This window comes from Acanthisitta chloris, unplaced genomic scaffold (assembly GCF_000695815.1).
Source record: "Acanthisitta chloris isolate BGI_N310 unplaced genomic scaffold, ASM69581v1 scaffold25017, whole genome shotgun sequence".
NCBI lineage: Eukaryota > Metazoa > Chordata > Aves > Passeriformes > Acanthisittidae > Acanthisitta > Acanthisitta chloris.
In genome coordinates, this window is record NW_008684629.1 from 26,907 (window position 1) to 39,693 (window position 12,787).

Here is a 12,787-nt window from a genome sequence, read left to right on the forward strand (position 1 = left end):
TTAAGAAGTTGTATAAACAGCAGGAACAATATATTCCTGGTAGATCTTTACTTTTTAAAAATATACTGCATCTTTGAAGTTACAAAAGTAGTTTTTTACAAAATACAGCATCTACATGGAGTGTATCTGTCAGTGACTCCAGTGCCAAGTGTATATTTAACCAAGGAAACACAGGAAAAACAAATGCACCACACTCTCTTCTTCTAACAAACAGTCATGACAAACAAGAAGTATAATTAACGCCTTATTACATTTACAACCATACAACCATGAGAAGCTCAAATACCAAGTCTTAAGGATCTTAACATTGCTTTAATTTTCTTATTTTAAAAAAAGGATTTTACTGGGTTTCAACTTTTTCTGCACAGGGATTTTGAAGGTAAGTAGATTAAAAAAAAACCCATTCAGATGCTGTGTGAAACATTTCAGCGATTTTGTTCACACCTCTCCTGTTCTGTTTGGTACGATCTCACCAAAATAAGGATCTAAAGAGCACAAAAAAAGCACAATTCTTTTTGATATATTTATCTAATTGGTGCTTTCACATTCTGTAAATCAAAAACCACCTGTGCTGACCCCAATTGCAGGTTTATCAGTACTGGAGTACTTCTGTTCCTGTAGTACCTATGGCTCCTGTACAAACCTTGACCTGATGTTTTGGAATGTTACCTGCATGCTCTTGGCATGCAGCACCTCACAGCCTCCACTAAAAAGACGATGTCAAATTTGCCACAAGTAGATTTTTCCATGATATGCAAATCAGCCATGATTTAAACTTATAAAAGCTGCTTTCTTTTCATTTTGCTAAACTATTATCAAACTGAGTGTAAAAATTGTTCTGCAATATCCATTGCTCCACAAGTTTGCGGAGTGATGCTTTTTTCCCTCCTTGGAGTCTGGCAGGCAGAGAGTTCTGTCATGGGAGTCACACATCTCTTGCCTCACTTCTATAGCTCAGCCTCAGTCACTGCAATTTTGCCAGCCTGGTGCATCAATTACATGACATTCAGTAATGCTTTTTACAAGAGCTGCTGGTGATCAGTACTTTTTGCAGTGACAACAAAACTTGTTAACAAGTGACCAACCTTAGGCTAAATAATTTTTCAGTGAGATTTTCCATGGTAAGTCAAACATCAGCCATTACACAGACTTGCTCATATACAGCACGTGTAATTAGTAAGATTAATTGGGGGAAAAAAAAAAAAGACCCTACAGATGTGCAACCAGGTGAATACAGTCACTGTATTTTCTCATCCATTATGTATCTTACAGTGAATTTTCTCACAGGCTACAATAGTGAGCTAAGGCTGATCTATAGCCTCCGGACTCTCTGAAGGGCAGCAGACTTCCTTACCAGCCTTAAACACCTTTGAACATTTTTTCCTGTGCACAGCGGGCCCTTGTCCTGTGCTACAGCCTGACCACCCACTGTTGCTTGTTGACCAAACACACAGTGCCTGGAGCCCGCACCGACACAACCAGGATAAGATTCCTTTCAAGGATACCGCATTGAGAATTTCAATTTGTCTAGGCAAGAAATTAGGCAAGCAGGAGAAATTACTGAAAAATTAACCTGCTCAACAGATGAATGACTGCATTTTATTCTTTTTCTTGAGTAGCCTTTCTTTCTAGCCTTATATTTATTAGGGATCTGACATTTCTAAGAGATCAAGAAGAAAATGGGTTGTTTGTCTAGAAAAGAAATGTGTGCAGAAGATTGAAATTTACACACTTTATGGAAAAATGTTGGAATACATTTAAATTTGAATGCTTTTATAAATCCAGGCTAGTCTTCATTATACTAAATATATTTTTAATGAAACTATTTTTCAATATACCACAAAAAGGGCAATTGGGCCTATTTGTTCTAGTAGTGTTCTAAGCATTTTGCAGCCTAAGGATAAGCCTTACTGTCAGTCCTTCAGGCCAAAAAATACTGAAGCAAGAGCCAAATACTTCAAGTTCAGCACATAAATAAAAATTATGTCATTTTTACCAGCACTAGCTCCAGTCGACACTAAGTTCATCAGCACCTTTGAAAACAACCCACATTAACTTATCTGCCCGAATAAGGACTGAAAAGACTAAAGCAGATGCAAAGGTAAAAAATATGGCCACAGAAGAGTTTTTGCTTTATCTTCAGTAGTACTAATCTTTTCAACTGTGATTTTAAACTGTGTTGGTTTTTATTTACAATATTGACAGTCTTTATAATAGTTTCATATTATCTAAAGTATTATATAAAATAGGAATGCACTTCAGAACATGCCAGAGTGTGCTAAAATGTCTAAATAACAGCAAAGTTACAAATACAGGTGGTAAAAGTAGAAAACAAATCCACTATCAAATTTTGTACTGACCAATTTTTATTCTCTCTTTTTTTTTTCTTTTTCTTTTTAATTAATAACCCATTATGGGTTTGCTTGACATCTGCTGTCAAAAGGGTATTTCTGCTATGGACAGGGGATGTGGTTTAGACATGAAATGGCTCCCAGCTGCAAGAATTCTTCTTCCAGATGTACAGTAAGCAAAGGCAATGGAAGAGAACCAGCTGCTAGGATAACAAATTGAAAAGGCCCTTTTGACACAAGCCTTGCCGGCCTGTCTGATCTAACAAAGATGGATCATTCATGGCAAGGTGAATAGAATCTCCGTATGGCACAGAAGAAAGAGCAACATGGTCTAAGCACCCATTTCTCTCCTTCACACTAAGTGCAGCTGCTGTTACTCTGGCACAGAAAAACCCTGCATAGTTTTTTTACAATATCTGGAGGGCTGTGCATCATACCTAGTGCTGCCAAAATTATACTTTTTTCCAGCAATAAGAACTACAATGAAAACCACAGTGACTGAACTCACATGCTCCTGTTTCAAGAACTGTCTCCATGTTAGGTTGTGTATTATATATTTTGCAACCCTAAGGGCAGCAGAAAGATCACACTACAACTGTCAATGTTTTCATTTACAGTATTAGGTCCTAAAGGTTATTCACAGCAGCTTATTTGCAAAAACATGACATGATATCTCAGCAAGACCTGTGCTGCAGAGCAGTGATTTAGGCTGCTCAAAGAATCACTGTCACAGGTGCTGGTAAAACTGGTTTTAATACAAATTTGTAAAAGTGCGACTTAATATTAAGTTCACAACAACCTGTTAAGAAATGAAGGCGTTTTCAGTCAGTTTGATGACAACTGGAGTCCCTATCCCTTTTAGCTCAAAGGAACATGAACCCTACTAAACCACTATTAAAGTCTAAGCAAATAACCACTGGCCACACAGAAAACAGTCTTAACCTCCATAGCTTCTATCCCTGATACTCACATTAAGAATCCCCTTGCTTAACTCACTTTGGCTATCTGCCCAGTGCCCCAGGCAAATTTTAAACTAAACCTCATTTATTTACATTTATTTTCGTGTAATTTTACGTCATTATATTCTCCATGTTTCCTGTACTCCAACAAGTCTGGGAAGCATAAACCATAGTGAAAAACTACAATTATGTCCTAATAATAGGGGAATTGCCAAGTAAAGTTAAAAATTACAAATATGTAAAATCTTAATTGAAGGAAACCATTTACTATCCAGGTACCATGTTTTAAAGTCCCTAGACTTCTACAAATCGTAAGTTCAAAGTTCAGAAGAAGCAATTCAGACTTTAGCCAATACAAGGCATAAAATAGCAGCACAATTCAGTTTATTATTCAAATATCTTTTGCTAGCTATTTAATAAAAGCTATTTTGAGGAAGATCTTCTTCTCTTTTCAGAGTGCTCTTCCATGTTAAGAGTTTGAAAAAATGCTCTTTTTCCAGTCTTTCTTTCTCTCTCATGCAACTCCTTCTCTCTAACATATCTTACATACTAATTAACAGCAGCAAATTGGCATTACTACTTCAGGTCCTTCCAGTGGAAAACAACAGTGAGATGTGACCAGACTCAAAGGAATTCATCGATGCTTCAGGAAATAACTTTGTAATCATAAAAAAATTTTCGAACACAATCAAAGCACAACTCCCTATTCCATTAGTAAGGCAGATAACTTTTAAAGTTTTCTATTTAATGTAAGAAATCCATATATTTACAAGCATTCCTGAATCAGCAGTGATGACCTATGTGCAACCCAGTCAGTTGCACACAGGTCCCATGTCTACAGCTACATCTTTAATGGAAAAATCTAACCATCAGAGAAGCAGGAAAATGGCTTAATATAAGCACAGGAGCATGGGAGGTCTATGATTTGGGCACCCCCTATACTGCCTCATGCTTTCACTATGACTTTGGCTATGGTGTTTGGTCTCTGTCCTGGCTATTTATACTTCAGAGCAAGAGAAATTTTGATCTGCTGTCATATCTGCATTTTCACTCACTCCTTAAAACATGTGGTCTTTGATGCAAACAGTTTTTCATACTATGAACATCACCTGCCTGCTTTTTTTTTTAACCTCATAAACGAGGAAGGTCTGCTGTGGCTATAAGGGGCAAGAAATAGATAGGCTAAAGGCAAAGATAGGCGAGTAACAACAGCTGTATCTTAGCACACAATGAAACAAAGCAACACCTCCACAGGTGTTGGAAACACAGCTAAATTTTAAAGAAGTGCAGAATTACTCATTGTAATCTATGTATCTACACAACGCAAGACTAATCAGCAAACCAACAGGATTGTTTAGACTGAGGAGAAATAGTATGTTCATAGACATACAGAGTTATTCCTCAAGGGAAATAATACACTCCAAAACACTGCTATAAAGTACTTCATACACAGGACATGAGAGAATTCCCCATCCTACTTGTAACCACTGAAATAAATGCAACCAATTAACTAATGATCAGATTACTCCATCTATTATGATTACTAATTGTCTATTAAAATCAAAGGAAACATCCAATTGAACAATTTGCTGTTGGTATTTGTCAGGATTTCAAGTCACACTGCCAAATTATTTGACAAAGCTTAGCACCGCCTGATATACCCTTTCAGTCCTTGGGAAAAATATTAACACAAGTTAAGATTAATGGAAAACAGACTATTTGAAACACACTGGACTCCTGCTAACCTCTGAAATAAATTCCAGGAGAGAACTCCAAGATCGTTACAGCCTTGTGAACTTGCCACGGTTTCTTTTTTCAGGTTGCATCAGAGACTGTTCTATGTTATAATACTACGATACTTTGCAGTTCTAAGACATCATTTCAAGTGCTGATGTTTCTACAAAATGGAGTTACCCTCTAGTAATATGCAAGCACAGGGGTCTGAAGTGTTTTTAACTTTCCATGTGATAGTACTACTGAGACTGAAGGATTCACACTTAGATCAAAACCAGATATAAATCCAAAACAAACATGTATTTAAATACATCTCTAATATACAAATCTCTGATAGCACTTTCAACCATCTCAGCATCTTAATTAGCTCACTCCAGTCTTCAACTATGCTTAGGAGACAGTTGAAAGTGCAGCTATTAACAAGAGGGCAATCATCAGATGAAGATCCTGGAGAGGATGTAGAAATTCAGATTTGCTTCTTGTGAACATTGAGTATTTGTCCTCACTGCCATTACTATTTGTCCCAATGACATAAGTCTCTAAATCTGTTACAGAAGATAGGAGAACATGCTATTTCTATATAAAAAAATTAAATTATTTCAATTGCAATGACTAAATGGTCATCCTTCTAGCTGGGTGGAGACAACTGGAACAATTTTTGTCCCACGTAAAAATACACTGTTGGCCTGTTATATTACTGACTAAATTTGAAGTAAGTTGTCCTTAGAATTCACTTAGTATTGTTTCTTAGTTTGTTTAGCAAATCATTACAATGGTAACCTTCCCTTCCCGAAGGCATCATGGGCAGCAAATAAATTCTTTGAAAATATTTACTGTTTGCCAATCAGCTACAAAAATCTGGTCCAGAATATCTAATGGTTTAAAAAAAACCAAAACAATGATGTATCCAGGTAAGAAAAACAGAGACTTTTGTCTAATTCCAAATCCATTTCAAGTAGTAAAATTCTTGCGTAATGACTCAGAGCACAGTTCTGCTGTGAAAACTAATAAAGTATCGGCGAAATGCTTTGGCACAAACTCAGTTGAAAGTTGAAAAAATGCGCAGAAATTCAAAAATAGATACAATCTCCTACTGAGGTTTAAGTTTACTATGCTGACAAGTTTTGACTCAGTGTGAACCCACAGATTCACTTGGCAGAAGAACTACGCTAAGACTAGCCAGAAAGACTTGGTATGCTCAAGGTAGAACTATGCTCACTGTCTGCTTATTCCAGCATATGGAATACAAAGTCTGCCATCTTCAAGAAACAATGTCTATTATCCCTGTTGAAAAGGGAAACCTAGAAAAAATTTAATGCCCTTTAAATTATCAGTCTTATGGCTCACTATTTCATCCAAAGGCTTGATATACAAAAAAAAAATGTTTTAGGAAGCATGTTTCAAGTGGAGAACTTAAATATTTGAAATTTAATTAGTACTTTTCTTTTTTCTTCTCTGTGAATTTATGAACATATAAATAACATTTCAAACTTGTTTAAGTTGATTAGGTTCTTCAAAGTCTAGCATAACCAATTTGATAGCCATGAGTAAAGCCCCACACTTTCCCTGCGTGAAAACCATACATCTATTAAAGTAGATTAAAATACATTCCATGTGTCTGATCACAATCAGCATTGTTCTACTTGGCAGTTAAAACCAATTCTTCTGACTTCTTTTTTCTCCATCTCCCATCTGGTATATGCTAAAATTAAAGATCTATGGGAAGGAATAATCATGCTTAGCAACTTTCCTTTGTCCTACTAGATACTAAGTGAGAAATTCAATCAACTAGCATCAATTCTTGAGTTTTTTAAAATCTGTACAAAAAAACCACATCAATAAGGACCACATAGAAGGCTGAAAGAAAATAACTGAAATTCGATGAGCTCTTCAATACAAGTGATAACATATTAGTATTTCTTTCATACATGCACAAAATATTAATACAGGCATTTACTGGGCATTCAACTTATTTAAATTCCCTCTTCTGTGAGCCAAACAAAGCGGCTAACATAACAGCCCCTTTGATATTAAGGTTGAGGTAAGCAGAATGGTTGCAAGTAAAATACCGAACAAGTTGGTATTTTTCAAGACAAACAAAGTCTCGAGCACTTAGTACCTTCATGTCCCTATTTTTCTTGATATGAAGTTGAGAGATGGCCATGCATTTTGCAAGCAAAAGGAGAAAGAGAAAGCTTAGAATTATTAACCATGGCTGGTTTTATGAGTTGAGTTTTGCTCCTGATAACTGTTTGTTGTGAAGCTGGTGGTGGTGTCTCAGGGTTTGGACAAGGATAAGACGGGGAGGTTTTGGAAACGTTCTGAATTTTGACCAAGAGGCCAAGAACTCAATCTGGCATTCCAGCTGGTCTACCAGCAGTTCACACAGGGTAGTGGAACAAAGACGGTCTGTGCTCACGTTTAAGCTAGAACTTACTGACATGGCTGTCTTATGCGATGCACCCTGTGAACTCTATACCTAATGTCATAACTTCTGCAACAGAGTTTAAGCCTACCGTAGCAATTTTACAGCACATTTCTGCAAGCAGCTCCAACTCAGTAAAACTTCTGTAGATTCTCAGAACAAAACATCTTATTTGGTTTGGGATATGCACACACTAACTCTAAACATGGAAGTTACCTATAAGCCAAGGGAGGCCAGATTCCACTGTGCCTCCTCATTTCAGAACTAGCAGCAAACTCTGTAAGACTTCTTGAGAAACAAGGCACTATTTGTCATTTTCTAATTTGAGAATCCAGTTTTCAGACTTTACCACTAGAAATGTTAGGCTAATGACCTTTCACCTATTCTCTTTTGCATCTATGCTAATGTGATAGACCATGTTAATTGGTAGCTAAGTTGCTGCCACACCTGAAAGCAACATCTATGCATTTCTTTGAGGAGCAACATTGGCAAAGAGAGGATACAACTAAGTATTCATATTGGTCTTAGTATAACATTGTCCATTTATCCAGCTCACACATCTGCTCCGAACAGTGTAACCTGCATTTTGAAACTGCACACAAACTCAGAATGAGAAAACACCATAATATGATTTACTACATATCAACAAATTAAGCATTACTCCACTGCACCCCAACATCCTTTGTATCCATACAGTAACAGCATACCTTGTGACAAAGAAATCTAACTGGCAGATTGAGAGAACAATCCAAACTTCATGTGACCTCATGGAATTATTTTGAGAAGACAGTAAACCTCAGATAAATGACTGAAATTTAATGCTTTTCGCATGTAAAGAGCTTAAAAGTGGTAAGTTAAACAAAAAGAAAACTCCAACCGCTGTTTTGTTTTTATAATAGAATAAAGAAAAAATACAAGTCAGTATCTGACTTTGTAAAAAGCTATCAGAATTGATGGGAAAAACCCCAAATATCATCTGTACACTAAAACCTGTCAAATAAAAGGCGATGCCAAATTCCTACATGTCAAATATATAGAAATGTATGTAAAATAAAAATGTATCCTTGCCTTTTTGTTCTTTAACATAGCTCTCCTTACAGTTGTGCATGAGTTGCAGAATCCACTGATGTTGAGCACCAATGCACTGCCAAGCAGGGTCCCCAGGCGCGTGAAGATCAGAAAGATATCTGTAAAACCCAGACCAAAAATCACTCCTCTGACTTGACACAATGAAGGTCTCGTTAAAACAGACCACAGATGTATTGAGAAATACCTTAACATAATTTTAAAACTTCAAGAATAGGTGTTAAGATACACTAATATCCACTGCAAACACGAGCTTTCCATTCTCTCGCCCTCATTTAGTGAGGCAAAATTCCACCAAAACCACTTGTAGAAATAAAAAAAAAATAAATCTATATTTAATGCCATAACAATATGCATTTTCAGTTATGCCTCTAGTGAAGTCTGTGGGAAACCAAGCTCTTTATCTGCAAGGTTGCAGTTTAGTGCTTCATATTTCACTTGGAACCAGTGGTGACATCTCAAGCACATAAAATATGGTATTTTATTTCCTACTGTATATGCCCTGATTGTATCATCATGTAATCTTAACAAGTAATTACAGAAGGAATTAATTTCTGGCAGCTAGTTAATTTTAGCACATGCATGCACAAACAAATGTAAACAAAGCTCCTGGTTGGGGTTTTTTGTGTGTTTGTTTGTTTTGGTCTGGGTATTTTTGTGCACACATGGTCTGGAGGGGAAAGAGGTAACAAAAAGGATTTGGACTTGTAATTTGCAGAAGCAAAACACCATCTGTCTTTAGGGAAAAGAGTATTAGGAGCCAGCTGTTGTGATTTTGAAGAGAACACAGAAGGAATGTAGTCTAACAAATGACATTGAAGACTCTCCAATAACAATACTTTCAGAAGAGTATTTTCAAAAAAAGTGGTAGCTGCTCTATATTTAAGGCACTCTATTACATACTGCATTAATGAGACTCGGGACAGATTAAAAAAATTCAAGATGCTTAAGGTGAAGTATACTGATACATTACTCTAAGCAATGCAGGGAATATTTAGCTCTCCCACAAAAGCTGTATTACTACAATAACACCTAATGCTAATTAGGACTGTGTTGCAAAATTATGTCTTCTTTGACAACTGTCTGCAGTGCTTGAACGAAAAATAAACTGTCAAAGTAGGACTGGTTGGATGGATAAGAAAATTACACAACTAACCATTTTGACAGAGTGACATTTATAAATTATGAGCTCAAGTCTTTCCTCAGTGTTAAGGGGGACTTTAGTCTTTTCTTAGGCACAAAATAAAACAGAAATTGCCACTGGTCTTGAAAGAAATACACCTACTTGGCTGTTAAGTGCTATAGTAAACTGTTTCTGAACAGTATAAAATAATTAACAATGTAAATACCATAATACAATGAGAGGAAAATATGAATTGAAGCCTAATTATAAACACTGAATATCTGAGGGGGAAAACCACAGTATTTCAGGTCTTGCTCAGCCTCAGACTTCGGAGACACACAAACCAAACATTTCAAGGAAGAAAAAAAGCCTCATAAAAATAGCAGGGTTTATGCAAACAACTTTACAATTAGGATTTTGTTAATTTCTTTTTAGCTGAAGTGCTCTGAAGAAAACTCACTTCACACCTTGACTCCAGAATATTTACACTAGCATAACCACATTAGCATATCTCGAGTAGTGAAAATAATTTAGTCACTTCGTAGGCTGAGACTCTGTTAATTCATTAGAACTAAATTATTCCACATTTGTTCACTCCATGCTCTCCTTTATTCTACTGTTCTACACATGGAATACATTTTGTAGCTACATTAACACAGTCTGCTTTAACACAGACTGGGATATTTTTAAAGATTCAGTACTTCATGGGGCTAGAAAAAAACCCTAAAAACCAAAACAAACCCCAAAAACGCCAACCAAGAAACAAACAAAAAAAAACCCCAAACAAAACCCAACCAGAATCAAGCACATGTATAACTCTGATTCTTTCAAAGAATCCTTAGGAAATGTCATAAGACCTGCCTTACACAAAGCAGCCGCTCTTAAAAGTTTTCAAGACTGACAGAGAAGGGAAACAGCAGTGTCTTCTTCAGCAACATAAAATGCTTAATTATTCCTCTCAAAACACAATTCCAATAAATATGAAATATTTATATAACACTGGTCATTGTATTCATAAACGCACATAACATACAGGGACCTAAGTTACCAATACTGCACTTCGTCCTGTGCGACTGGGCCTGATACACACACAAAACCTTGCACAAGTGTCACAATTTCACGAATACTTCCCACAGAGCATGTTTGGTCCACTTCTTTTAAGATAACTGAAAAAAGCCCTGAGATTGCCAAGACACACTAGGAGCCCTAGTAGCATCCAAACCTCGAAAGCTTTCTAAATAAAGCCATCAAATGTTCCAGAGCATCTAAAGTTTGGCACCAAGGGCCATAAGGTTAAAGTCTCCCCAGAAGAAGTTCCGACCAACTTGTATCAGTATCCTTACAACAGACCTCGATATCAGCTCTGTGAACAACAGAAAATCTAGCAATGTTAATGAAAACTGGGGAACTAGATCATGTTAATGAAATATAAAGGAACTACATTATTTAGACTGAGCAGCAAAGAGCCAACACAAAATTCAAATGACAGCCTGGATTAAAACCTCCCTGTTCTCTAATTTGGGATGACTCCATTTCAACACCAAGCCAAGCTTGGTGTTATGTAAGTGTAAGACAAGTTAGTAAGGAATCTACTTTGAGGTATGCAAACTGTGAGGGATCATTTCAAACACAGGCTGCAATATGATGGTTTAGAGAATGCACCAGTATCTAAACATGCTTTAAAGATTTTAAAAAATTAAATTTAGATCTCAATTATGCTTCATTAAATCGTTCTCATTCAAGAACTGTTTTTTAGTCATGCAATACAATTGAGTACCACTCCATTACCTTTATTTATATAATCATAAAAATCTCTAAATACTCTACAGCTTTAAAATCATTATTTAAACCATCACAGAACTAGTCACTACCCTACTTAGGAAACATTAAATTCACTCCTAACAACCATATGTCTGATTGCACAAGTTAAGTGATTACCTTATATAACGTTTCTGATCATGCAATGTTGATGGAGTTTCAAGCAGCTTATCCAACAAAAGTTCTCGCAAAGCTTCAATTCTGGTTTCAACTTCAGCATAATCTAGGAATATGGAGTGGAAATAAATCCAATGCATGCCTTCAGCAGTGTTATGAACTGAAAATTACGTTATTTTCCTGGGATATCAGACACTTTTGGAAATAATGTGGAAATGAATGTAACATTTTGTAACAAGCCACATCTGAAAATTTTGTACATGACAGTTCTACAAAAACAGAAAGTTAGACAACCAAGTCTTTACAACAATATGCCAGTGAGAGATACAATAACTGAAATGTGACTTTGGGGAACCTTTTTTATGTCCAGCAATACTAAGACTGAATAAACAAATAAAATTGGCTGCGATTTCATGTTTTGTAGTACATACCTCACTCAGAAAACTTGCCAGAAATATTGCTTAGAGTAATTGGATCCTATAAATCTCTAATTTGTATGGATTAAAATTCATATCAAACTCACATAAAGCTCTTTAGCCCACTAAAGTCCACTACTTTAAGTGAAATAAAAAAAAAGGTATTAAATAACAGAACCTATATCTTACATTTTTTGAATACTTGAACTTCTGTCTTTCCAAAGAGGGACTTGGCTTTTTCGTAGTCATTAATAACGACATCATAATCACCCTTAAAAACAACAACAATCAAACATCAACAAAAGCAAGCATTTATACTTGTCAGGAAAAAAGTAACAGACTAATTTCAGCAAACAAAAAAATAATCTTTAAAGCATTATACCTTCTGGATATTTCTTTCAATATTTAGGGGAAGGTTGAAAAGAAATTTAAAACGTTGAAGAACATTAAGTGCGTTTCTTGTTGAATCAGCTTTGTCCTTGCGACCCAGTACTTCTTGAAATAAGGTATCTGCTGTGTTACTGGCTCCTATTTCAAAAACGATGACAATAAGAAAAAGTAATCAGTTGAAATGACACACAGATTTGCCTCATTTTAATGAGTTATTCAAGCTTTTTTAAAGCAAATGAGTAATTATTGCTGATTTTCATATTTTTTTGTTCAACTGTGTTAACATTTTACAACTGCTGAAATACTAGTTCAAAGTGAACCACTTAGCATTTTAATGTGGTAAGACCCCTGTGCAATTAAAAACAATC

At 35.9% G+C, this 12,787-nt stretch overlaps 1 protein-coding gene across 1 annotated transcript in view; it reads right to left on the bottom strand.

The window, feature by feature from the left end:
* Nucleotides 1–12,787, bottom strand: part of EXOC2 (exocyst complex component 2) — a gene marked incomplete at its 3' end in the record, with an annotated part of 69,869 nt that overhangs the window by 23,558 nt on the left and 33,524 nt on the right. The window contains exons 7-10 of the mRNA XM_009079422.1: nucleotides 12,412–12,557; nucleotides 12,219–12,300; nucleotides 11,617–11,719; nucleotides 8,538–8,656 (exon numbers count right to left, since the gene is read on the bottom strand). Of these exons, the coding sequence (XP_009077670.1) occupies nucleotides 8,538–8,656; nucleotides 11,617–11,719; nucleotides 12,219–12,300; nucleotides 12,412–12,557 (450 nt within the window). The remainder of the gene's footprint in view (nucleotides 1–8,537; nucleotides 8,657–11,616; nucleotides 11,720–12,218; nucleotides 12,301–12,411; nucleotides 12,558–12,787) is intronic.